We start from the raw sequence: 27086 nt of genomic DNA, 5'->3' as shown, positions 1-27086 counted from the left end.
TCCTTTGGTGTCGTGTTCTACTTAATAATAATTGAGGAGATTCTTAAATGTTTTATTGATAATCACCATGATATAACAAAATCAATATGCTGGAAATGACAGAAATATTGTGATGTCAAAATCACTATTGAAAAATTCCATTCTTTTTATAAATACCTTTATTTTAAAAGACATTTCCAGTTTTGAATAGGGTTTGTATTGTTTACACTAGTTACTTAATATTATCCAAGTGTTCAAACGATTTAAAAAGAAGCTATTTTAAACAAAGGTATGTATCATTATGTTATTCAAAATAGCGTATCAAATACGTACTACACGAACTGATTAATTTATATTCAGCAAACAAATCTGGTTTTTCAAATTTTAAAAAGGTAGTAACAAGACAGAACCAACTGATTGTGGATTGATATTGTCACAATAGCCCGGGGGAGGGGGGGGGGGGTTACTGACTATCCTTTCGGAAATAACTGTGCCGACAGCACTTTCCAAATTATACCCTGTTCTAACCAGAAAACCTTTAGAAACATACCCTGTTTTAAACAAATATTGAAAAACATATCCTGTTTGGACACGCTCAGAAAATGTTGCCCTGGTCACAGGGCATGAAAAACGACCCTGTTCTAACCAGCAGGAAATGAAAAGGGAGCCTGTTCTAACCAACAGGGGATGAAAAAGGGACCCTGTTTTGTGGCACACTCATACCACTAAAAATATAGGAAGTAACCCCCTCCCCCGGCCACAATAGCAGTTTTTATAAAGACAATATATGATCAATTGACTGTGATGCCTAATGAATCTGCTTTATTAGTTAGTCCTTGATGTTGATTGCAAAAATATGGTAGACGTTGTTTCCAATTCGTAGGCAAAATGTATTTACAATAATACCTAGCTCGAAAGTAAATTCAAACAGTGGAAAGTGCATAATAACTGTAAAAACAAAAAACTGCCCGAAACGAGTTGGTTTGTAAATAAAACTAAAGAAATTACACGAATTATCAAACCGGGACCAATTCAGCAATTATTTTCTTTGGTTCATTCAAGATATAGCAAATGTCTATAGGAATACAAAATTAGAAAACAACATAATAAAAGTCAACAGACCTTTTCATCTTTACTATCTCACCAAAGGAGTGTGCAGAATGAAAAAGGACCGAAAATACAATAATTTAAAAAAAAAAGTAAGCATAAAGAAAGCGAGCGCTATGCTTGCTGTTCATCATCGCAACTTTGCAGTGAGACTTAAATGAGCGAAAAATTAAACGGTCAAAGATGATAGATCAATATGATGATGAGACTAAGGGAAGTTATCCACGAAAAATAAGAAATAAAATATGCCAAATCTTTTTAAGGCAAACTGTGCTTTGAGATAGAATGAAAATATAAATGATTTGAATACTATGGATGTAATGCTTTTCGTGAATAACAATTTTCATGGTTTGAGTAAAAGTTTAGTATGTTCATGGGTTCGTCAATTCCTGGATTCAGTTTTTCGAAGAAACACAATAGAGTGAAAAGTTTGAAGCCATAACGAAATAATTGTTTTGAAATTTTGTATATATTGTCTTAATCTGATTTGTGGGACATTTAAAATATGTCAATGGGTTACTTATTTGTTCGAGTTTTATTATTAACAACATTCTTCAAATTCTTCGAAAAATAATTTCTGTCAATATTGAGATGATTCATCTATGCTTACACATTATCTTGATTGCAAAGTAAACACGTCATTTTGATAATTGCACACGTGTTCTCAGAAGTGATGATACAAATATCAAATATAAGACGAATAAACGATCATTAAAGGTGTTAATTGGGCCATAATGCGGCGTTCACACAGTGCCGATTATGGCTCACGTTTGAGACCAGAAAGCACTCAGACACTAATAGTGAAAAGGTCGGATTACTATACTGAATGAATCATTGTCTGAACGCAGCCGAATAAGTTCGCAACAGATTCGTACGGAGCGGTAATGATTCAGATAAGTCGGCTAAGAACTTCGATATTTAGATGCGAATCGTAATATTTGGGTAAATCGTTACTATGTTGTAACAGATTCTGCTATATCAGATCAAAATTGTAAAAATATTCTGCGTTTTTTTGATGATATTGCATCCTGATATTGACAAATACGAGACATTTTGCGGAAACCGTTTTAGAACACTTTCGTTAAAATATTCGAATCTTAACAAAGTTATCCGATCCCGACAATTACAGAATACGATACGACCAGACCATGTCATTCTACAATACGGTACATCATACTTTGATAGGATTTGGTTCTAACAGTACCCGCTCATCCTGAATATAGCAACAGTGATATTGGATATTTAATGTCAGAGTCGGTTCACAGTCTGGTCACTGTCCGAACTGTGGCTGATCATATTCGGTTGAATCGGGACGCTGACGGGCCAGATTGGATCGTTTTCCATCATGCGGAAGATTCAAATCGATTAAGAATCGGATTGTTAAAAGGAATAATCTGGACAAATCCGACTGAAAAAGGCTGGATAGGTCGCTTTCTGAACAATATATAATTGTTGTCGTGATTTACAAAGTAAAGTTAGAATTTCCACCCATGATTCATATGATCTTTATCAGATATACTTTTGACATTATTTTTATCGGGAATGGTCCTGTTAAGTCCGGCCGGCTGTAAAAATCGTGAATAAGTAACCCCGTATTAAGCTGGGATCACACATTCACGATTTCTACTGCCGTCCTTTACAAGACCATTCCCGATTAAAATTTGCCAAAAGTCTGATCCTGATCCTGAAAATCGTGGATGGAAATTCAAACTTCAATTAAAACAAATAATTTCATCACGACAACAATCAGATATTGTTCAGGAAGCGTCGATATTCAACCGTTTTCAAACAAATTTATCCCGATAATCTCGTTCGCAATCCGCTTCTAATCCAATTTGTATCTTTCGCCCGGTAAAATTCGACCGAGTGACACAACTGCGTCCCGATTCTACCGAATATAATCAGACAGAGATCAGACAGTGACCAGACAGTGAACCGACGCTGACGGAAGTTATCTGTTCGAAAACTGTCGGCATACTCGGGATGGTCAGGTACTGTCGGAACGTAATCCTATCACAGTCCGCTATATCGCATTGCAAACGGCTTTGTCTGGTCTTAATCGTACTGTATTCTGTAATTGTTGGGACTCTGACGTGGGTATCATTGACGAATTTCGTATTAATATCCGGACTGTTCCGGAACGGTTTCGGCAAAAACGGTTAGCAATCGACAATATCTGAATGCAATCTGGACTCAATCAGCAGAAAAAAACAGCAATGAAATTTTTTTTCAGATCAATCCCGTTCCACAGGACACCGTCACGAATGCACAGAACATTGTTAGGATTTTGATCCGATAAGCAGAATCATTCACGACATAGGCACGATTGTAATCCGACAAGACAAAATCGGCTGAGGTTCATCGAATGTTACGGGATGCACCTAACTGTCCGGGTGCTTCGCCGAACTATTCGGACCCTTCCCGACCCGTAGAAATCGGTAACGAACTTAAACGACTGCGTTCAGACAATGATAGGACATTCCAGATAATTGAGGATAGTAATTCGACTTTTTCACTTTTCGTGTCGTATCGCTGTCTGATCTCAAAGGGGACCAATAATCGGCACTGTGTGAACGCCGCATTAGACCTTTCATTGATTTTAAGAAAACGGTTACATAAAAATGCTACAGATGTACTATGGAATGTAAAAATCATTCTAGTGAAATGAAGAGCAAGACCAACATGATTGTTTTTTGTGCGGAAATTATGATGAGATTAATAAACACTTCGTCATCGCACATTATCACAGAAAGTCTGACTTACATGAGAAATAAAAGGTAAAATGTCCTACAGTTTAATGCTTTTAAAGTTTAAATGGGTTAAATCTGTCTCAAGATGTACATGTAAATATAATAAATATTGCTTTTACTGCTATTCGATATATATAGATATAGAAGATGTGGTGTGAGTGCCAATGAGACAACTCTCCATCCAAATAAAAATTATAAAAGTAAACAATTATAGGTCAATGTACGGCCTTCAACACTGAGCCTTGGCTCACACCGAACAAAAAGCTATAAAGGGCCCTAAAATTACTAGTGTAAAACCATTCAAACGGAAAAACCAACGGTCTAATCTATACAACAACAACAAAAAAATAAAAAAGAGAAATAATCTAGATTGTATGCTCGTCTGCATGTACATGTTATCAAACCTACACGGAAATCTTTGCATTTCTTGATTTTGACAACAGTTGTTATATATTCTTTGATTATAATTCCATCCACGACCCACGAAAATTTATACTCAAAATCAACTTATTAAAAACCAATTGTTCTGAGAACAATTGAAGGGTTTCTCATTCATTTTCTAAATAATGAAAAAGAAACTATATTGTTAATTCCGGTTTATTTAAAGTTACAATTGCCGTCCATTCATAGTTTTCTTATACTGTGCCAAAACCGAATGGTCTCTGTAGACGTTTGTCTGAAATAAGGAAGATAATGAGTATGCACTAGGTGTAATATCAACAAATCTTAGCACGTCACATCCGGTTGTATACGAAAAAGAGTCGACCAAAATATATCCTTGGAGTTGACTGTTATAGGACATAAATCCTGCATTTCATTGCAGTAAAATATAAACATATATCTTGAGTGTTTCAAAGCATCATTATTTTGGTGTTTTTATAGAATATGCTGGAATCTTGTGGTTACATGGTTATTAATGCTTGCACACAGGAACAAAAGCGGGTATAAATGTAATAAATACGTAACTTCATGTGATGGTAGTTGTTTTATATGCACAGGTACATTTGACCTTAAACATAATTAAGTAAAGTAAAGTAAAACATTCGTCATTTTTCTATAAAATTTACTGGAAATACAAACCTTGTTGATGAATATTCCGTATCAACTTTACAAATTATACACGATGGTCTTGACGTATAATATCTAGGTACTGATAAGGTTGCTTATCATCTTAATAATCTGTTATTGTGTTGTTGGTTGTTTTTTTTTTGGGGGGGGGGTAAATTATTACTTTTACTGTTTAGTCAGTTTTAAGTAATACTAATTTGATTTGGTTTGATACTTAATATTTCAGTTATTGTGCTGTGGTAAATTTTTGTAAACTTGTCTATCGTTTTTTTCTTCTTGTGTGCTTTGTCTATACATGCTATATGCCTTTTAGTTTTTCTTGGTTGACATATTTGTATGTATGTATAGTGAATAAAATTATAACACAGTGTTGATTGCTGTACCCTATTTCTTCTAAATTTTACATGATATTGCTGTTTGCATTGTTTGCACATTGTTGTCAATATAAAGGAATTTTATACCACGGCCTCACAAAAGAGAGGTGTAGCTAGCTTTAAAACCAGACTAAATACACCAGTCTTCACATACGAAAATATCTAACCGAGTCTTTTGTTTTATGTGTATGAGTTTTTGATTTTGCCATTTGTTTATGGACTTCCCGTTTTGAATTTAACTCGGAGTTCGGTATTTTTGTTATTTTATTTATTAGTAGACAGAGCAAGAAGGTATTTGAAATAAATATTTGATTATTTATTGGTCGATAATTATTGTAACACGATGATGATTGATTTTGGTTTTTCGAACGATAAAAATTGCTTGAAAGCTATCTGTTGCCTAACTTACGACTTACGGTTTATGAGTGATACTTACATAGTGATGCATAGAAAATTGACAGTTAAACAACTACTGTAAATTTTCACCGGATCACTTCTACTATTGGTCAAGGCTTTATAAGCTGACATTGATTCGAATGTTTGTGTCGACATGAATAATCATTGATATTGCTATAACATGTATAATACAAACTTACTTTTTCAAAATTTTTAGTTTAAAAACTTTTATAATTTGGTTCCTAATACTTTATTTCGCATTTCTAACTTTGTTCATTCGAAATTTACTGACGATTATGTCGTAGACAAAACGAACATCTCGGTGCATCTGGCTTAAACGAATTTAATACTGATATTTTATAATAAGTTTAATGAAACATTTTATGAAACTTACACGAACTTTTACATCTTCATTATATAACCCACGCAACGGGTTGAGGAGGGTATAATGTTTTTGACCCGTCCGTCAGTCCGTCCGTCCGTCCGTCTGTCGTACCGTCTATTTGTCTGTCCGTACGTCAGTTCGTCCGTCCGTCAGTCCTGTTTCTTGTCATCGCAACTCCTCTCAAACCACACAACCTTTTCAGATAATAAGGACATATTATTTAATTAGCTGTTTATATGGACAGGACATTGCGATTCATTTTTTTCTAGGAGTTACGCCCCTTTGAACTTATTTACTTTAATTGACTACTGCAACAGTTTGTCATCGCAACTCCTCTGAAACATCACAACAGAATTTCATGAAACTTGGTAGATAATAAGGCCAGACTACGTAGATGTGCATATCGACAGGAAATTACGATTCAACTTTTTTCCAGGAGTTACGCCCCTTTGAACTTATTTGCTGTAATGTTCTACTGCACCACTTCGTCTTCGCAATTTCTAAGAAGCCATACTCAGAATTTCATGAAACTTTGTTGATAATAAGGACATACTATGTAGATGTGCATATTGACAGAAAATTACGATTTTTTTTCTAGGAGTTATGCTCCTTTGAACTTATTTGTTTCAATGTAATTCTACAACAGTTTGTCATCGCAACTCCTCTGAAACCACACAACAGAATTTCATGAAACTTTGTAGATAATAAGGACATACTATGTAGATGTGCATATTGACAGAAAATTATGATACATTTTTCTTTTCTTACACTTATTTCATTTCTCGAATGACAATGTGGGGACGTTGGGTATTTGAGCGCGCTCACTAAGGTTCTTTAATTTTATCTGAATTATTTTTGGGTATACTAGGGTTTTTGTCATATCTGCCAAGCACATATTCATCTGTCTAGGGAGCAGGTGATAAGGGATATAATTCGATAATACAATTAAAGACGCAACTTTCTTCCCCCTCTTTTTTTAAAAGGTTAGAATCAAGAATCAATTTCGAGGAAAATTTATTCAAAATATGATTGCAAAAACAAGAAGGCTTGGTGCCTTTTTGTATATTAAGGCAGGATGAATATTTTATTGAAGGAAAATATGCATGATAAAATGACTTTGCGCAATTCTGTTAAAAAAACTATCTATTATTAATCATTTTGTTTTGATTCGGAAAACAAAGGATGTACTATACCACTTTGCTATTTTAGGGATGCATGTTGTATCAGCAACTCTTCCTAGCCCCTTTTTTACAATATATCAAAACATGTTTAACCCCGCCGCATTATGTATGTATGTGCCTGTCCTAAGTCAGAAGCCTGGAGTGGTTGTTGTTTGTTTATGTGTTACATATTTGTTTTTCGTTCATATAAACAAGGACGTTAGTTTTCTCGTTTGAATTGTTTTACATTGTCATTTCGGGGCCTTTTACAGCTGACTATGCGGTATTGGATTTGCTCATTGTTGAAGGCCGTACGGTGACATATAGTTGTTAATTTCTGTGTCATTTTAGTCTCTTGTGGACAGTTGTCTCATTGGCCATCATACCACATCTTTTTTTTTTTACATATACAACGTTATTACGATGATAAACAACGTCAGTACACATAATCTATACTTCAAGACAATCGTGTATTATTAGTGAAGATGATACGGAATATTTATCAACAATGAAAGATATGTATAGAAAAAGAAATATACCTTTTAAAACTGCGAACACTTAGATATGATCATCAATAATTCTTATATGCTTTGCATATTAGGGAATACGTTGATGTGATTGGTCGAGAGGACTTCCGGTAGTTGATCTTTACGTTGGTTATTTTTCGATAGACGACGTTGACCGAACTTCTTTTCGTAACCAATGTAAACAAAATGGCAGCGATACTAACACCGACGTTTACGTTATTTTCACTGCACTTTAATCGTTGAATTAAATAATACATAAAAACATTCGTTTAAATGATAATAAGAAGTTGTGCAGTTTATTTTTTATCAGACAGCAAATTTCATTGAAAACATTTTTTTGCGTTAACCAACAAATATAGTCATGCGCCAGGCATTTTCAATGACATTAGTATACAATTTACGTGTGATAGAGGTAAATTCAAGTCATTCACAAACATATCATAAAAGTCCTTCGAACTTTCATTGTTTGTGGGTGAATTGGTCGAGTTTATACACCAATAAATTCCTTTAAAAAGGCGTATAATCTTATAATACATGAACATCTTCACAAATGACAAAATGACAATCCTGTCTTTAATCATGAACTGTATAAGATGTGGTATGATTGCCAATTGGACAACTTTTCACAAGAGACCAAATAAAATAGAAGCTGGATATATAGACCACCTTTCGACCTTCATCAATAAACAATACACATAACACAAACTAATTAATTTTAAATATGTTGTTTTTTTCAGTATACTAGTAGCTTAATAAGCTCTACCGAATTATAATATAATTGAACTATCCATTGGCTCCATAATAAGAGTCATTGCAATTTAAATGATATATTTCATGGATTTAAATGGGATTTTGAATATGTTTTACATTTATATATTCAAAACGCACTCAAAGGAGTTCAAAGATCATAGGATCTATACCAACAAACATCTACTGATCAGGTCACTTCAGAATTTCTAATTCATTTATGTCCTATTTTTCAGTAAATATATCACATTTTCGTTGTGGTTTTCTTCGACGTAGAAAAAAACAACCAAGAAGTATGCAAGCTTGGGTCTAATAATTGATTTTGATTGTTCAATTGCGATCTTATGCCTGACAGAGTCCAGTCTATATTTTAGAAAGGAAAAAAGAGGACTTTACTATCTGTCTATAGTTATCAGTGGAATTAAGAAGGCTTAAATAACTGTCTAAAATAAGCAGTGGAATAAAGAAGACTTTATTACCTGATTATAAATACAATGGACTGAAGAAGCAGTAACTACCTGTCTTAAATTAGGATGACATATAGAGGACTTTTGTCCAGGTCTTTAATCATAATGGAATAAAGAAGATTTAACTATGTGTCTTTAATTAGAACGGAATAAAGAAGACTGTTCTATCTGTCTATAATTAGCAAAGTAATAAAGAAGAGTTCACTACCTGTCTATGATTAAAATTTAATATAGAAGACTATTGTACCTGTCTTTAATTAGGATGGAATAAAGAAGACTTAACTACATGTCTATAATTAGAACGGAACAAAGAAGACGTTACTATCTGTCTATAAATAGCTAAGGAATAAAAGAAACGTTTTAACAATCTGTCTTTAATTGGAAAAGAAATAAAGGAGACTTAACTATGGCATCTCTTACTGTAGAGGAAGAAAACTATGTTCGAATGAGTTTATTATTAACAGGAATTTCTCCTCGTGCAGCTAGAACCTTTTTCGATGGTGAATTTGCTCCAGCTTGTTTAGGTGCAACAATAAAGAAAGAGTTTAACAAATTGTTTGACTTGAAAAAGAATCATAGAATTAATCAATCACAGTGGAACCTCCTGTTTCCAAGATTTCCTGGTAAGAGCAGAAATAATGTTTTTCATAATATACTGAGCCAAGATTCCCAGTAAGTAATACACTAAATAAAGGCAACAGTTTTCACAAGTTTTGCATCGGTTGAGAAAAAGCAAATTTGGGTTACAAACTTATACTAAAACCTTATGTTTGTACTTTTCAAAGACAAATATTATGTCCCGATGATATCCAATTGCATTAAATGGAAATACTACCTATTCCATGAATTATTGGCAACTGAACAATAAGTAAACAACAATCAACATTGATTAATTAATATAACTATTTTTTCTTAAATTGTTCTTAATTATGAAAATCGGACAGCTCTACATATTTTTTTATTTCTCCTTTTACCACATAACTCCTTACATGTTACAGGGGTCACCACACTTCGATAATTTAGGGAGAAGTGACGACTCAACAGGGAATTATATAATGATTATTATGAATAACATTTTCCAACATCTATAGCTTTAGTATTTATGGAGGTTTTAATTGTATAACATTTACTAAGGTGTTCATTCCTTGCTTTGTTGTCAAGTAGAACTGAAAAATAAAACATTGATTGAATTTTGCAGCATTTTAATCTTTTTAAACAAATTCTGTTCAGATTGGCTCACAATTGCGCTTAATAACATTAAAAAAAGGAAAAACCAAGGCCTCTCCCCCTTTCCAAAAACAAATCTTGTTGGTAACATAGTTAAGTAATTGTTCAGTATCTTGAATTTAGTTTCACTCTCTTTCATTCGCAAGCTCATAGTCAAGAGATTTATCTTATGGTTGTATCCTGCTATCTTTTAATATTTCTTTGAGTGACTTATACAGCATCTTTATACAAAAACGACAAATAAACACCAGTACTTACATGTTTCATCAAGCCATCCAAATTCTGAAAAAATTATAAACCATATGGACTCGGTATTCATTACAGAAGAATTTTCTAAACGGAAGAAAAATTACAAAATAAGAAGAGAAGAAATACAAGCCCTCCTGAAAAAAACCTCGTCAGTTGAAGTTCAATTAAAAAAGTCGACATTTTAAACCAAGACGATCTATTACAGTACAAAAACAAAAAACAAAATTAAAAAAGAGTACCTTTGGTAATTACCTTTTGAAAGCGCTTCCAAATAAACATTCAATTCTAAGAAAAATCTTAAAATTCCCTATCAATATATCAGACTACGAAAAATAGTCCCCGATTCACCTATCGTAGAATTTAAACGCGATATCTTAGTGCACAAGAAGCACAATTTAACTATTTCATAAACAACTTTTAACAATAAAAATCGTGGTTACCCTTCTATCGATAAGTGTCATGCCAATAAATGACTTACATGTCCCCGTCTTTCCACCAAAAATACCGTAAGGTCCACGTTTAATGGTCGCAAATTTTCTTTAAATTTTGAAACTGATATAACTTGAAAAACAAACAGTATTATGTATTTACTCACATGAAACAAAGCGGGATGTGGTATTCAGTACGTAGGTGAAACTGGACGATATTTATCTAAACGCACTCAAGAACATCTGTATCGTTTTAAAAGACCCTATACATTCAAAAGTATCATTTATCAACACCTTAAGAAGCACAATCATCCTATTAAATGTTTATCAGTTCAACCTTTAGAAGTAGTAAATAAGCAGCCTGGTGAATCTCATTCAAAGTTTGTACGATCACGGAAAATAATTGAATTAAATTGGATTAAAAAATTACAGACAGTCTATCCTCTCGGTCTTAATGATAATATCATGGGAATTGGTAATATATCAAGAACCGATTCCGTTAACATTTTGGATATATATAGTTTCTAAACTTGTTCGTAAAAACCGTTCTCACGGTCTTAGAAAAAATCGCAATCAAAGAAAATTTCGGACCAATCATACAAATATTTCGGACTTAATTTCTATTTCAAAAAACAACTGCAGACATTATCTGTTAACAAAGCTCTGTTCATTACCGGTTAATAGGTTAAATAAAATTTTTCAGGATTGCAACACAATTTCATATAACAGTCCTAAGTATGAAATAGTTCAAATTATCATGGCATATTGTTATTCTAAACTATTTCTAAAAATTGATCGCCCTGAAGATCATAAAAAACATTTTATTAAAATAAAATATGTCAATAAAGGTTTTGATTTTGTAAATATTGCCGTTATATTTAACAACCATTCTGTTAAAGAACAAATTCCTAGATATTTTGACAATACTGAGCTCCCTCTTGTTTGTTATATTTACAAGAAATCTACTCGAAAATTTGTGTTAAATTATAACCAATTGTGTAAAGATGTTAATATCAGTGATAACACACCTACTTCATGTAATTGTATTAATTCCGCATACAATTATAGACCCATTTCCCATGTTATAACAGGAGATCTTAACATCGTTCAAGACCGAGAGTTAAAATCATTCCTCAGTAAAGGACCTAAATATCGTCCCCTTTCAGTTATTAATTGGAATGAGAGCGTAATATCATCCACGACTCACTCCGTATTTACTGTTTGAAATGGATAAAACTTGAAAAAGCTGACAACAAATCTTTGGACTCTTTTTACAATTCAGTAATGAACATAGTTGATATACGTATTCAACATTTAAAAGAACATTTTATTATTAACAATAACCACAATAAACCTATTTCTCGTATCAAACATAAAATAAAAGAACTAGCCAAGGAATTTGTTTTTGTCCCGACCGATAAAGCTGCTAATAATATTATTATTGTTTGACGTAAATTTTACATTGAGGTTCTGAAAAAAAAATTACCAATTCACCAACATTCCAACTGACTCCATTTTCAGAAAACGACATCTGGAACAAACATAAACTTTTAGCTTCCGGTTTACAAGCAGAACCAAATACAATGAAAGTCCCAACTATGTATTGGCTTCCGAAGCTCCACAAAACACCTTACAAATATAGATTTATTTCGTCTTCAAGCCATTGTTCCACAACTCAATTGTCTATTCTTCTTACCAGTACACTTGGTACAATAAAAAACCTGATAATAAATTGTTCAAATAAGGCTTTCGAAAATAGTGGAATTAATTACTTTTGGAGTGTCAAGAACTCGTTGGAAGTACTTGATAAATTGCTGATATTGGTGGTTTTGAATCTGTTCAAAGTTTTGATTTTTCTACCCTGTATACCACATTGCCTCACATTCTCATTAAAAAAAATTCACCCACCTAATTAAATGGGCATTTAAAAAGTCAGAATGTGAATATATATTTTCAAACTCTTTTAGGTCATTTTTTAGTAGGAATAAACAAAAAAAACTATGTCAATTGGACATGCTTTGATACTATATATGACCTTGAATTTTTACTAGACAACATTTTTGTTCGCTTTTGAGATTCCATATATCGTCAGGTTATTGGAATTCCAATGGGGACTAACTGTGCACCACTTATTGCGGACCTGTTTTTTGTATTGCTATGAGTTACAATTTATGACAAAAATTAGCAAAGACCCATCAAAACAACATTTGATAAACAAATTTAATAATACTTTTAGATATTTGGATGACATGTTGGCTCTCAATAATGACGACTTCAGTATGTAAACTAAAGAAATTTATCCTGTTGAACTTACTTTAAATAAAGCTAATACTAACAATGACCACTGCCCATTCCTCGATCTTGATATCTTTTTCACTAACGGAAAGCTTAATACTAAAATTTATGATAAAAGAGATGATTTTTCATTTCCTATCGTTAATTATCCATTTTTAGATGGTGACGTTCCCTTGTCACCATCTTACGGTGTTTATATATCTCAACTTGTACGATTCGCTCGTGTATGTAACAATCTTTTACATTTTAACGCGAGAAATTTATGTATTGCTGAAAAATTATTACACCAGGGTTTTCTATATCACAAACTAGTCAAAACATTTACTAAATTTTGTCATCGGTATAAGGACATCATTCGTAAATATAGCTCAACATGCAGACTTCTTAAACGTTTAGGTATTTCACGTCCAATTGTTTATGGAAATATTCTTCATGTTCTTTATAAAGCACCAAAATGTCAGTATTCACCACAGAAACTAACAAAACCTTTAAATAGACTTATTAAGAAGGGATATAGTTACGATACTGTTGTCAGGTCATTAAAGATTGCATATTTTGGCGTTAATATTTATTCACTTATAAGGTCTTTGCATCGGAACTAAACAGATTTATTCAAAAACCAGTTGTTGGCATGACACGGGTTATGTTCTTCTCATATATGTTATGATGGTATGATACTAAACCACTAACGGGAAGGATTGTGCCTGAAATTCATATGATGAAATCATAATCTTTCAATCAGTTTAATTGAAGTCTGGAGCTGGCATGTCAGTTAACAGCAGTAGTCTGCTGTTATTTATGTATAATTGTCCTTTTGTTTATTTTCTTTGGTTACATCTTCTGACATCAGACTCGGACTTCTCTTGAATTGAATTTTAAATGTACGTATTGTTATGCGTTTACTTTTCTACATTGGCTAGAGGTATAGGGGGAGGGTTGAGATCTCATAAACATGTTTAACCCCGCCGCATTTTTGCGCCTGTCTCAAGTCAGGAGCCTCTGGTCTTTGTTAGTCTTGTATTATTTTAATTTTAGTTTCTTTTGTACAATTTGGAAATTAGTATGGCGTTCATTATCACTGAACTAGTATATATTTGTTTAGGGGCCAGCTGAAGGACGCCTCCGGGTGCGGGAATTTCTCGTTACATTGAAGACCTGTTGGTGACCTTCTGCTGTTGTTTTTTCTATGGTCGGGTTGTTGTCTCTTTGATACATTCCCCATTTCCATTCTCAATTTTAATGTATGTGAACCAAGCGGTAAACATTGTGCATCATGCTCACACATAAATGAAACCAAGGTATTTTATGACAACACCAGGAAAGAATATACCATTCAGGGACAAATAAACTAGAAAATTGTAGGCGTAGTATATGCAATTAATTGTACAGATTGCAAACAAATGTAGGACAAACGGGTGATACACTATATCAACGGATGCCATTGAAATTCCCCAAAAAAACGAATAAAGGAAACAGAAGATCTGGTAGCCTACCACTTCATTTTGCATAATCATTCGATGAAAATTAAAAAGTAACCGCCATAGAAAGAGAATTTGGAACAGAAATTCACAGAAAAACTAAAGAACCTTCTGGATAAACAAATTAAAAACTTTATAGCCTGATGGACTCAACACAATGTATGAACAATCGTGAAAATATTTTCAAAAAAAGAAGAAAAAAACCCGCAGCAAATGATGGTCATACTAGTTACTATAACGTTATGTATCAAAGTGATGTAATTGTTGTTTCAATATAATAATTTATTCGCACCTGAGATCACCCCTAGTTTTTGGTGGGGTTCGTGTTGTTTATTCTTTAGTTTTCTATGTTGTGTCATGTGTACTATTGTTTGTCTGTTTGACCTTTTCATTTGTAGCCATGTCGTTGTCAGTTTATTTTCAATTTATGAGTTTGGCTGTACCTCTGGTATCTTTCGTCCCTCTTTTATTCCAATGAAGAAGGCCGTTATGGCCGTAACGTATTGGAATTTGTGTTATAGTTAATATGTACATAAATATGCAGTCATCCAAAAAGTTTTAATAATCAGAAATGACAAGATTGCCAATGTTACACATACTACACATAATACGAAGGAACTTTTAAAACCAGGTTTATTCCACCATTTTCTACATTTAAAAATGTCTGTTCCAAGTCAGGAATACGACAGTTGTTGTCCATTCGTTTTTTATGTGTTTTGTCATTTGATTTTGTCATGGGATTAGGAACTTTCCGATTTTATTTTCCTCGGAGTTCATTTTTTTGTGATTTCATTTTTTACAATGAGTAAAAAAATCGTATACTACACCAAAAAACCAAAGGACTTCCCGCAACAATGAATAAAACACATGTAATATACAAAAGACTAAAGGACTGCCTTCAACAATTAGTAAAACTCATATATCACTTCAAAGGGCTGTCTTCAACAATGACTAAAATGCATATACTACACCAAATTACTCAACAATGAGTGATATATACGCTACAACAAAACCCAAATAAATAGTTGTTAGCATTTAACGTTCAAATAATTGTTCACAATTTAAAAACGAAATGAGTTTCTTGATCAATGCTATAAACAAATACACCAACAATGCAACTACTCCTATACCTGACTTGTAGACAAGTGCATTTCAACCTAAGTATTCTCCTATTCATAGTGGTATTACAGTAAACTCTATTCGCTTTTACTCGTATTACATTTAGTATTAATTTTTTTCTCCAGATGTACCAGATTCGAAAACTTTTGATGTGACTCTGATGATTCTATTACTGAGGAATTTGACTCCAATGGACCCTCCTCTTTGTGGATTTGACAGTGTACCTTCTATGATTGAAATCACACATGCTGCAGATTTAGCAAGGATAAAATACTACAGGAATTACTTGGCTCATTTGGATGATGGCAAACTAGCTACAGGGTTCTTCAATACTGCTTGGAATGATATAGCTTGTGTATGTATATATATCAAGGTTAATTTCTCTGATTTTGAACTAGCCGTTGGAAAGATATTCGTAACAAAAATAAGAAATTAAATTCAAATTCATTTGCCTGCAATACACTTATCATCTTATGAAAAAGTAAAATCACAAAAATACTGAACTCCGAGGAAAATTCAAAACGGAAAGTCTCTAATCAAATGGCAAAATCAAAAGCTGAAACACATCAAACGAATGGATAATAACTGTCGTATTCTTGACTTGGTACAGGCATTTTCTTATGTAGAAAATGGTGGATTTAACCTGGTTTTATAACTAGCTAAACCTCTCACATGTATGACAGTCGTATAAAATTCCATTATATTGACAACGATGTGTGACCAAAACAAACAGATATAATATCTGCGCCCATTTTATAGTAGATTTATTCCTGTGTGGCTATGAATCTCAGTGTATGACCAAACTCAGTAAAGAAAGTCGTTATTACATTTGGTTGATACGTTCAACAATACCTACCATTATTTTGATACTATGTTTTCGTTAAATAATCCAAAGCTCGCTAAATATACTACAGAAATGTAACATCTAATAGGCGCGTGACATTTTCAGAAATGACGCTTAGTAAGTGACTTTAATGCACCCACCTAACACACAGCTGAATTTTTTATGTGTTATAGTATAATATCTGAACTTCCTTTTTTGGTCGGTCGTAAAAAAATCGTACGATGCAATTTTTGTAAAAATTGAATTAAAATCGAGAAATAATTCCAATTTGAAAAATGACCAACAGTGGTTGAAGCGTAAACAAATAACATGTAGCTTTGTTTTCTGTTGTCACAATGCAAAATTATGTATGTTTAACATTTCAATGTATAAAATAATACTTTTCAAAAATAAAAGAAGTAATTTTTACGAGAAAAGAAAAGATTGTTGTATCATTTTTGGATTTTTTTTTATAAAAATGTTGCCAATTTTCATAATTTTATTCATTTCTTAGATATTTTCAGCTTGAAACTCATTTTAATGATGTTTGTATTATTCAAAAGTTAATTACTTGTTTAATAAATATCGTTATCACTGTATTATTCTGGATTTTATATACTTTTACACACTCCCCCTTTTCAATCAAATTTTCGAAATCGCTTTCTCTGTTATTTTCCTCAAGTTAACGGACCTAAACGCTTCGAAAAAGAGTATGAATAACCATGAAGGCAATTTTTTTGGTACAAATATTACACAAAGTATAAAAAAAAAATCAAAGATCCATAGAAGCTGAGATGTCAAAGTTTTTTCTTGGTAGAAAACCAAGATCTTATTATTCTTAGTCAATTTGAACTTACAAAAGGCAGAGATTATGGATAACTATTGAAAAATACTTCTTTTTCAATTGGATCAATGCACATTTTAGTTTTGCAACTAAAAGTACGCAAAAATGTGTCAAATTTGATATTTTCCCAATGAACTTGAACGTGAGATATGTCCACCTTTTAAATTACCGTTTTAACCATCGTATACGGTAGACTTATTGATGGTGCGAATTTGGTCAGTATTTTAGAGGAACCATAGTGTATGTGCTAGGACCACGTCAAGAACCTGTATGTTGACATGCTATAAATACTTTAATATATGGGGATATCTATTCATTTTGAAGTCTTCGTAGATATTTGAAATACAACAAATGTTCTACCTCAGGCGTATATATTACCTAGCCTATTTTAAATAGGATTACGTGTTTTTAAATATTCTTCGTAGTTTTACTTGGTTCGAGCGTCACCGATGAGTCGTATGTAGACGAAACGTGTGTCTAACGTAAACAATCGATCATATGCCTGGTATCTTTCTAATTGATTTGTTATTCATTATGGTTGTCGTTGGTTGCTTTTTATGATTTTTGCTTTCGTTTGTAGTTTTGAGTATGAATCAAGTTTTTTGGTATCTAATTAAAATTGTTTTAGAACCTTTATAGCTTATTATACAGTGTTAGCTATTGCTTCTTGTTTTAGGCCATATGATAAGCTATAGTTGTTTACCTCAAAGCATTTAGTCTCTGGTATACAGAGATCAAAGAGGGACGAAAGATACCAAAGGGACAGTCAAACTCATAAATCTAAAACAAACTGACAACGCCATGGCTAAAAATGAAAAAGACAAACAGAAAAACAATAGTACACATGACACAACATAGAAAACTAAAGAAATAAACAACACGAACCCCACCAAAAACTAGGGGTGATCTCAGGTGCTCCGGAAGGGTAAGCAGATCCTGCTCCACATGCGGCACCCGTCGTGTTGCTTATGTGATTACAAATCCGGTAAATAGTCTAATTCGGTAGGTCAAATTCATGAAAGGGAAGGGGATTGTAGTTACGACGTGAGGAACATATCCGATATCATTTGTGAAATGGTTATTCCATAACGGTCAACCAACTCGTGATGGCGTCCGTAAAATTTACGAAGGGATGATTTCAACTTCACCATTTGGAACTCTTGATTTAATAGCTTCCTTGTGAGCAGTAAACCTCTATCAAGAAAATCATGATAGGAAATGCAAGCACGGGAATATCGTATCAATTGAGAGATATATACCCCGTAAGCAGGTGCTGCTGGAATGTTGCTACTTAGAAATGGAAAGTTCACAATTGGAAAGCTGAAATCATCTCTTTTGTCGTAAAGTTTTGTCTTCAACCGACCCTCATTGTCAATTTCTAGATGTAAGTCAAGATATGAAGCTGACTTAACTGTATCTGTAGTATCCTTTATCTCCAATTCGATGGGTCCTTTTAATCATACTTATCAAAGGTAACGGGCTTATAATACGATATCGTTAGGCTTCTTATTCTAAATACGGATTAACAATTCAAGTGGAGTAATGTTAGAGGGTCAACGATGACCTGACACTTTGTTGTATTCTAGACATGGAACAACTGTGTGCTGTTTACGCGTTATATTACCAGTGGGAATTATGGTTGGCAATGCACCATGTTTATTGCGCATGTATATTTTTTTTTATTAAATATATTTACCTTTACCAGCAGTTGTTCATGCTCTTATAGGTTCCAACAGCTCATCATCTATCTTTGTTCCTAAGAAAACTCTCTTTTAACGCTTTCGAAATCATCAATAGATGGCGGATCTATCAAAAATTAAACAAAATTCATAATGACACGTAGATCAGTGCTGCAAAAAAACTCTAAAGTGTCCGAAACCATAAAGAGTATGTATAAGTCTAATCAAGACGATTTGAGCAAGCTACATATCAAACTTCCAATAAAAAAACAACAAAAAAAACTTTAGTTTGTAAATCACCGCATGCTAATTTTGCACCTGGGGTCAGTTTCATCATAAATCTTACGACTAACGCTGATCGTAAGTCAGGAATAGTTCAGTTTACTTACGATTAATCTTGTCTTAAAGTAATTTTTGTGGAACCGACTTCTGTATCTGAAGTTTGGTAAACATTAGTTTTGCAGCTATATATGTCACGGGCAGGATTCCATTATGATTGGATCCATATCACAGTGGCCTTATTTTAGTTTATGACCATCCCCTATTATATGATGTATATGCATACTTAGTTAGGTTAACCAAGGTTCAACAGTTCAAAAGATATGGACCGGACACAAACCAGACAAGCACGAATCATACAATGTTTGAAATCTTGACAGCTCAAATGTCAATGTCAAAATGAACTGATTTAATTTACCACGTGCCATCCCGTAAATCTCTGAACTAAGTGTGTTTAACATCAGTTCTATAGTTCAAAGCAATGCATTTCATATTTGAAATCATTAGTTTTGGATGAACTATATATCTGTATACATGTATAAGTTATCTGATTTAATTCGACACGGGCCGTAAACAAGTGGGGACTGACGGACGGACAGACTTAAAATGTGATTAATATATTCACTTTAACTTTGCTTGTGGTTGTATTAAAGATGTAAGAAAGTGATTTCCGATCTTGACAGTAATTGTAGGCTGTTAGCAAACATGAGACTATTGTCACTATTGATGTGACAAAGACGTCTACTTTTTACTCTCTTTATTGTGTTGTTTTCTCTCCCTTTTACTCGGCCAACTTACAAATATTTTATCATATTTTGTTTATTTTGCATGGCACACCATCAATTATAGTGAATATTAACACATTTAAGGTCAAATATTTGTTATTATACGTCGTTTTTGTAGAAAGTACCGTTTTACCTATAGCAGAGTGAAAACGTCAAAATGGCGTTAATTATCGCCAAACCATGAACGATATACAACTAAGAAGCTCCCCACTTTTTACTTCATCCAAACAGGGCGTTAGACAAGGGTCATTTATACAACACATTTTGCACGTATTGTCTGAGATAATCTTCTTTTCTGTAGATTCAGAGTTCATAAAAAAGTAATAGAACTAGATAAAGGCATAGAAACACAAATATTGACACATGAAAACCTGTCAGATAGAAAGTCAGGATGCCATTTATGCATCAATATTGAAAAAGCTATAAATGCCTATTTTGACCATAAAATGCCAAAATTGGTCATTTTTGCAGAAATTCTATAAAATTAAAGTTTAAATCCTTTAGTTTCATGCAATTTGACAAATTGACACCATCAAAACATTTAGGGAAGTTGCCAAAGTACAGATTCTATATTTACAGATTTCACCTCTAAGGTCCGAGAAAACAATTATTTCGTAGTGCATTTCTTTTAGAACATAAATGAAAATTAAAAAAATCCCACCTGCGCTTTCTCAAAGAAACTTTTACAGTGTGTTGTACTACTTTTGGGACAAATTATATCAAAATCATAGAAAACTTCATCGGCTCTAACTCAAAATATGGACAATTTTATGTTTAGGGCGTCTTGAAATCTTTTGACAGCTTCCGAAGTGCTAATTTTCAACCTTTTTCAGCTGGACCAAATCACTACTTTCCTTTAAAATTCTGGACCCAAATTTTTTTACAGTGTAATTTCATCCCCTACTTGCAATTTGAGGCATTACACATGGAGAAATAAATTTGGAAGGGGTATAAAAATTAATGGCAAGTAACCCACTGTCAACACTAGGGACTATATTCGTGAACAACGAAAATCAAGGGACGACAATTGTGGTATCGGACCTAAGCAAATTAAAACATAACCAAAGTTGTGTTCTTTTCAAACGGAATGTATAATTACACATCCACGTTTATTTTTTCTATATAGAGGTTAACTCCTAACTAGCCTAGCTACTGCCTGTCGATACTTTATTTTTGGCATTGTACAGGTCTTTTCTTCTTGGATGCCCATGACGTTAAAATACTAAATACCTGGAATGTGTTTTATTTGATTTTAGTCTCTACCTTACAACAAAATTATTTTCATTTACATATGTACATTATTCCATTTGCTGGGCATCAAAATTAAGGATGCTTTGGGTATAATGCCAAGGATGATAATGATAATGACGTCCCGATTCGGTATAATGCTTTATTTGATATCTTGATATACTTTTGCTTAGCCAGTGCTTTCTAAAAGCAACGGATTATAAACTATATACTGAGCCAGTGCTTTACTTGTAGCCACTGCTTTATATCTACTTGATTTGGGCCAGTGCTTTACTTGTGGTAACTGCTTAATATTTACTTTATCTGGGCCCGTGCGTGTGTTGGACTGTTTGGTATGAGTCACTACTTTGCTCATATTCAATGTTTCACCGTCTGGAAACGCTTTACCTTGTATACAGCCAATGCTTCTCTCCGAAGCCACTGCTTCTTCAGCAGCTATAATTAATTTATCACTTGGTTCCTTATTCAGGAACACTGCTTATAATTCTTATTCAGAACTATACTTAAATCTCACCTTCATTCTGTCTCTTGTTAATAATCCAACTGCTCGGCTTGAATTCTAAACCCAGAACAACGTGAACTGTGAAAACATTGGTTTATCTAGTAAATTGTAGACTTGTCCATACAATAGACTATTTCAAAAATGACTTTATCACTAAAACGTTTTACAACACCTAAGCAAATATGAGATAACAAAGCAATATTGTGACGGTTATATACTTTGTAACAACTGATCGTGGAAATTCCGGATTTGTAGGTCAATTCCTGACCCCTTAAACAATTACTAATCACCCAGTAAAATGTAAACAAATCGAAAGTGAAAGTAAAACAAAGTGTAAATGAATGAAGGGAATGAATGATATTTTTTTCTGTTGGACTGTACAATGGGATTATAAAATAAGAGAAAACCAGGTAAGTTTGAGTTTGATACCAATAAATACAGCGTCAATACCAATAATCTATACTTTAAGACCATCGTGTATTATTTGTTAAATGAATTTATGGGAAAAGTGCATATATTCTTATTTCAATTGTCTCACCTGAAACAAAATTTGCAGCATGCGTGACAAAGGAATACCTGTCTAGTTCGCTGCATTTTTAGGTGGTAGCAAAAATGTGTAAACTATTTGTCAAAAAAAAAAATGATATCTCAGAAAAAAGAGACCTGGAGGTTTCCTAATTAGTAGATAATACTAAGCTTCAGTCTGTAAACTGTCTACACTCCATAACCTCATTTGCATGGTTCAAGTAGTTCTCGAAAAAAAAAATGTATAGTTTTTCTTGTCATGTAAAAATCTCGCTTGTTATGAAGACAAGTATAATTTTGCAGTAGCTTGATACATGTGATAAGTCTAGTAAAAGAGACCCGACATAATTAATTGACTCATCTGAGGTAATAACAGTATGGTGTCCAATTCCAAATTTGTACCTGGTATTGTCTAGTTGATATGTAAAGGATGGCTGACAAACTCTTATTCCAAAGTATTTGCATCGATAGATCATATATACAGGTAAAGAATTATTAGTCACATAAAATACCAGACAGAATGAACATTTTACATATATATGATCTTTGATGTTTACCATGATTCAAAATTAAATATTTCAAAACTATAGTACATTCAGAAAGAAACAAATCGTTGCAGACGAATAAATTCAACTTTATCTCCTTGTTGCTATCTGCAGAAGCTGAGACTATATCGTATACAAAATTGCTTATCTATTATTTTGATTATAATTTCTCTGAAATGTATTTTACCAGCTTGAGTCTTATAATCTATCCATAATTATCAGGTAAAATAAGATTAACCAACATAGTTTACCGTGGTCAAATAAAAAAGGGTGGCGACAAATAAGGTTTACATGTCATTTTTATTATAATACAAACACCTGGATTGACATAAAGTTGTTAAGGATACTTAGTGATGCACCATTAAACATGCGATTTCACTGAAAATTTTGTTTGAAGTACAAATTCCTCAACTTATCTGAATTAAAAAAAATGAGAACAACACGTTTAATAATTTCATGCGTCCGAAGCGCTTGTCTGTATTAACCTTCATCAGGAACGCTCAACTTTTCTAAAATTAAGACTGTATTTGGTATATGAGATCATTGGTTAACCTTCGTGTTCGTTTGACAGGGTTCACCAAAACCTTAGTCTCATTAAATTGGTGAGTGATTAATGTTACAGTTTTATGTTTTTATTGGTTTCTCATAAGCATGCAACGTTTAGAATTAAGAGTGAGGACTTGTCCGCTCGGAGTAAGAATAATATGTCAAGGTAGATTGAAATGTCTTTCCTGCGGTCCTTGTACAAGTACTTTAAAAATCTGACTCAGCTTATTATGTCATACTATTTCAAAAAAATAGTAAATATAAATACATTAACATGTTCTCACCCTGAATATATGCATTTAATATTCATCCTTCATCATCAACTATGTTAAATTTTAGAGGTCTGGCCTTTTGGTCAGTTCTTATAAGCTTACGTTTAACTAACTTTTGGTGTTTGCAGTGATTATGTGATGTACACAGCAGTTTATAGATTCCATTTAACTTTGGCCTCATTTCTTGGTTAATTGTTGAGTTTTCTTATGGTTTGTTCTGTTTTTCAGAATAGTCTATGTCTAAACAGTTAACTATAATTGAGGTTTGCAATGATTGTATGATGTGCATACCCTTGTAACAGGGTCTTTTAGTCTTGACCACATTTTCATAAGTCAAAATTGAGTTTTTGTGGTAGTTCTGTTTTTCATATACTTTTAGCTAAAGATAAATTGTATTTGGTGTATGGAATTATTGTGTCGTTTACATATCTGTGCGGCAGCATTCATCTGACCAACATGAATGTATATCTTATTTTCACGGTTCATTGGTCAATAATAAGTTAATAGGATTTTAGGAGTGATGATGCCATTATCTTTAACACTTTTAACAAAAATACAATCAGGATTAATGATGAATTAATAGCTTTATACTTTGTCAGTCATCATTTAATAAATGCTTGAAAATGGTAGATGTCAAAACATACTACGAGAACAGAGAAAGTGTCCTTTGTGCAGAGTTGCTATCGGTCATGAATATCATTATTTAACGGAATGCGACAATCTACTGACAGATAGAGCACTACTTATTGACAAGAAATACTTATCGAACTGTAATGTTTTAAAATTAAAAGCTACTTTGAACACAAAACAGAAATCTAAACTTCGAAAATTGTGCCAATTTATTAGAATTATAAATGACATTCACCTGTCGGCTATACTGATCATACCGTTGTAATATAACATTTAATGCTTCCTCAACAAATGTACAATGCAACGATTGTTAATCAATATATTTTTTCTGTATACCTTTTTTCAACTTAGGTAGCAATAAACAGTTAGGAAAAAATATTAAAATTTGCCCTTATAAATTTTACCATCCCCTTTTCATTGCTTTCTTGCAATATCAAGCTTACTGTTTGTGTCATATATGGGCATATGTATGTAATCAGAATCTTCCATAGATTTTATATCCAGTATATAAAATGGTAAAATATAATTTCTTTTGGGTGTATCCATGGCAACAATCTGCATTTATTTGTTATAAAATATTGCAAAAAGGGGGGGGGGGAAGATGTCACATATTTCCCCAAAATTTGGCTAAAAGTAGAATTTCAATCGCTTGAAGTAATACCTTTTCTGAAACTGTGTACATATATCATTCAGCAAATCCAATGAAAATCATATGTCTTTCATCTCATTTTTTGTAAAATTGCGTCAAAAACTTCGTGTAGAAAAAAAGTGTTTGTAAACATTACATTAATTTCTTGACCGATGGCCGGTCTAGCTATGAAAATACGGATTGTCAAACAGAAAACAGACCATAAAACATGTAAAAAATCATATTGATGCTCTTATAAACCATCTTTGAAGGCTAAATTAGCATTTAGCTGTCTAAAAATGAATTTTATTACACAATAACTTTCCTATTTGAAAATCCACAGGGGCAAAAATGCGAAACTAAACTCATAACTGTGTATTGTTACCTTAGGTGAAACCAGAATAAAATGATATACTAATAAAGTGTTATTTTGGCTTATATCGCTGAGCTCTATGGTTACCCCAGGCCTTATGCAAGCTATGCTTAATGTTAGAGTACCCTTAACTTCTTATTAAGTGTCAGTCCCTGCTAACCTCGTCAGGTCCGATATATCAGGCGCATTGCCTTGCTCGTCCAGCGGTAAGAGAGGGCTACACTCGAAGAAGAGGCTGGAAGTACCCAACTGTTACCCTTGCGTCGTGTGTTCCTTTGGATCCCTTGGTGATGTACCAGAACCCTTGTGACAGATTGGGAAACCCCATAGAACTACGGGGCAATTACACTACACCCCCTCCATCTTAAAAATGAGGAACTACAGTTCCGACAAAATCGAATGTATCTTACAAAAATTTCAAAGGGGAAGACTGGCAGCGTCTTTTACTAATTCAACCATGACACAGGGTATCTAAGATATCTACCCCCTTAAATCCTGGATAAGGGGGAAATTGACAAAACTTATATTTCCCAAGGGAAAAAAAAATTACCCATGATAACATGAACATATGAAAATCTAGCTTTGAAAATCTATCATATCTATGAAGTACCAAACTCCCAACAGGTAACACACCAGAGTTGCCACAAGGTGCCAACCTCAACAGCTTCTTCAGGACAAATAACAGTCGACCTCCACGTCGACCATAGCCATATGCTATTTCAACCTTTAAGATCCTGGTTACCTGTGTCACTACAAGACAATCTACTGCTTGCCAAACATGTCTAAAATCCCTGACTCTTGTGTTTATCCTACTTCATGTCCCTCATCTCCTGCTCATGTTGATGAGCAGGAATAGATCTAAAAAATGGTGAAGCTACATATGCCTCTGACATACCCATGGCTTGGTCAGAACATACTTTGCGCAAAGGCGCGTCTCAATTATCATGTTTTTCCACACATAATCGGCTAAAAATAGGCGTCGACTACCTGTCCTTGTCTCCAAATGAAATACTGGGTTGCCCTGCGCCAGCATTCTCCCTAGTTGGACTAGATTTAAAATTATTCATTCCCAGGTTACCCTGAGTTACTTTCAGATTTGAAATTTACTCTAAAACCACCCTATCAATATGGATCCCTTGTTCCTCATATCCATAATCCTATTTCCTATGGCATCCCTTATGCCAGACATACACTTCAGTACCACCTCAGGACAGGTGTTTATCTTTATAGTGTAATCTCTTGCTCTTACTATTATGACTCGCTATATAATTCAAGTTATTTAATTCATTTTACTTTATTTCAATATCCATTACAAAGCAGTAAGACACATTCAATGTATTTAAAGCAACAATACATCTTTATTCAATATAAAACAAGTCAATATAAACATGTATACACCGTTATACAATATGCGTTAAAATACCGTGTTTGTTTACATCCGTAATTAGAAATCCAAGATCGCGCCCAAATCGCGCGGCAATAAACCTAGCGTGAACTCGCTATCACCCTATAGCAAACTTTCAAAAAGTTTTCCCAGACCCAAAAACTAGTTAATTACGATGTGATTTTCCCTACTTTCACCAGAAAGTGAAACACGTCCATCTGTCATTTGCCGTGAACGCTTAAAAATTCTTATCTCTGACACTGTTGC

The 27086-nt window shown here is 33.3% G+C and overlaps 1 protein-coding gene across 1 annotated transcript; it reads left to right on the top strand.

The window, feature by feature from the left end:
* Positions 1–9366: 9366 nt before the first annotated feature.
* On the top strand, positions 9367–16192 carry LOC139514746 (E3 ubiquitin-protein ligase DZIP3-like). The gene is made up of 2 exons (XM_071304386.1): positions 9367–9583; positions 15882–16192. Exons 1-2 carry the CDS (start codon positions 9367–9369, stop codon positions 16190–16192), a joined length of 528 nt encoding a protein of 175 aa, XP_071160487.1.
* The last annotated feature ends 10894 nt before the right edge of the window (positions 16193–27086 follow it).

Source organism: Mytilus edulis, chromosome 3 (genome assembly GCF_963676685.1).
Source record: "Mytilus edulis chromosome 3, xbMytEdul2.2, whole genome shotgun sequence".
Classification (NCBI taxonomy): Eukaryota; Metazoa; Mollusca; class Bivalvia; order Mytilida; family Mytilidae; genus Mytilus; species Mytilus edulis.
The sequence above is the reverse complement of the archived record's forward strand: the minus strand, read 5'-3'. Positions and strand labels throughout refer to the sequence as shown.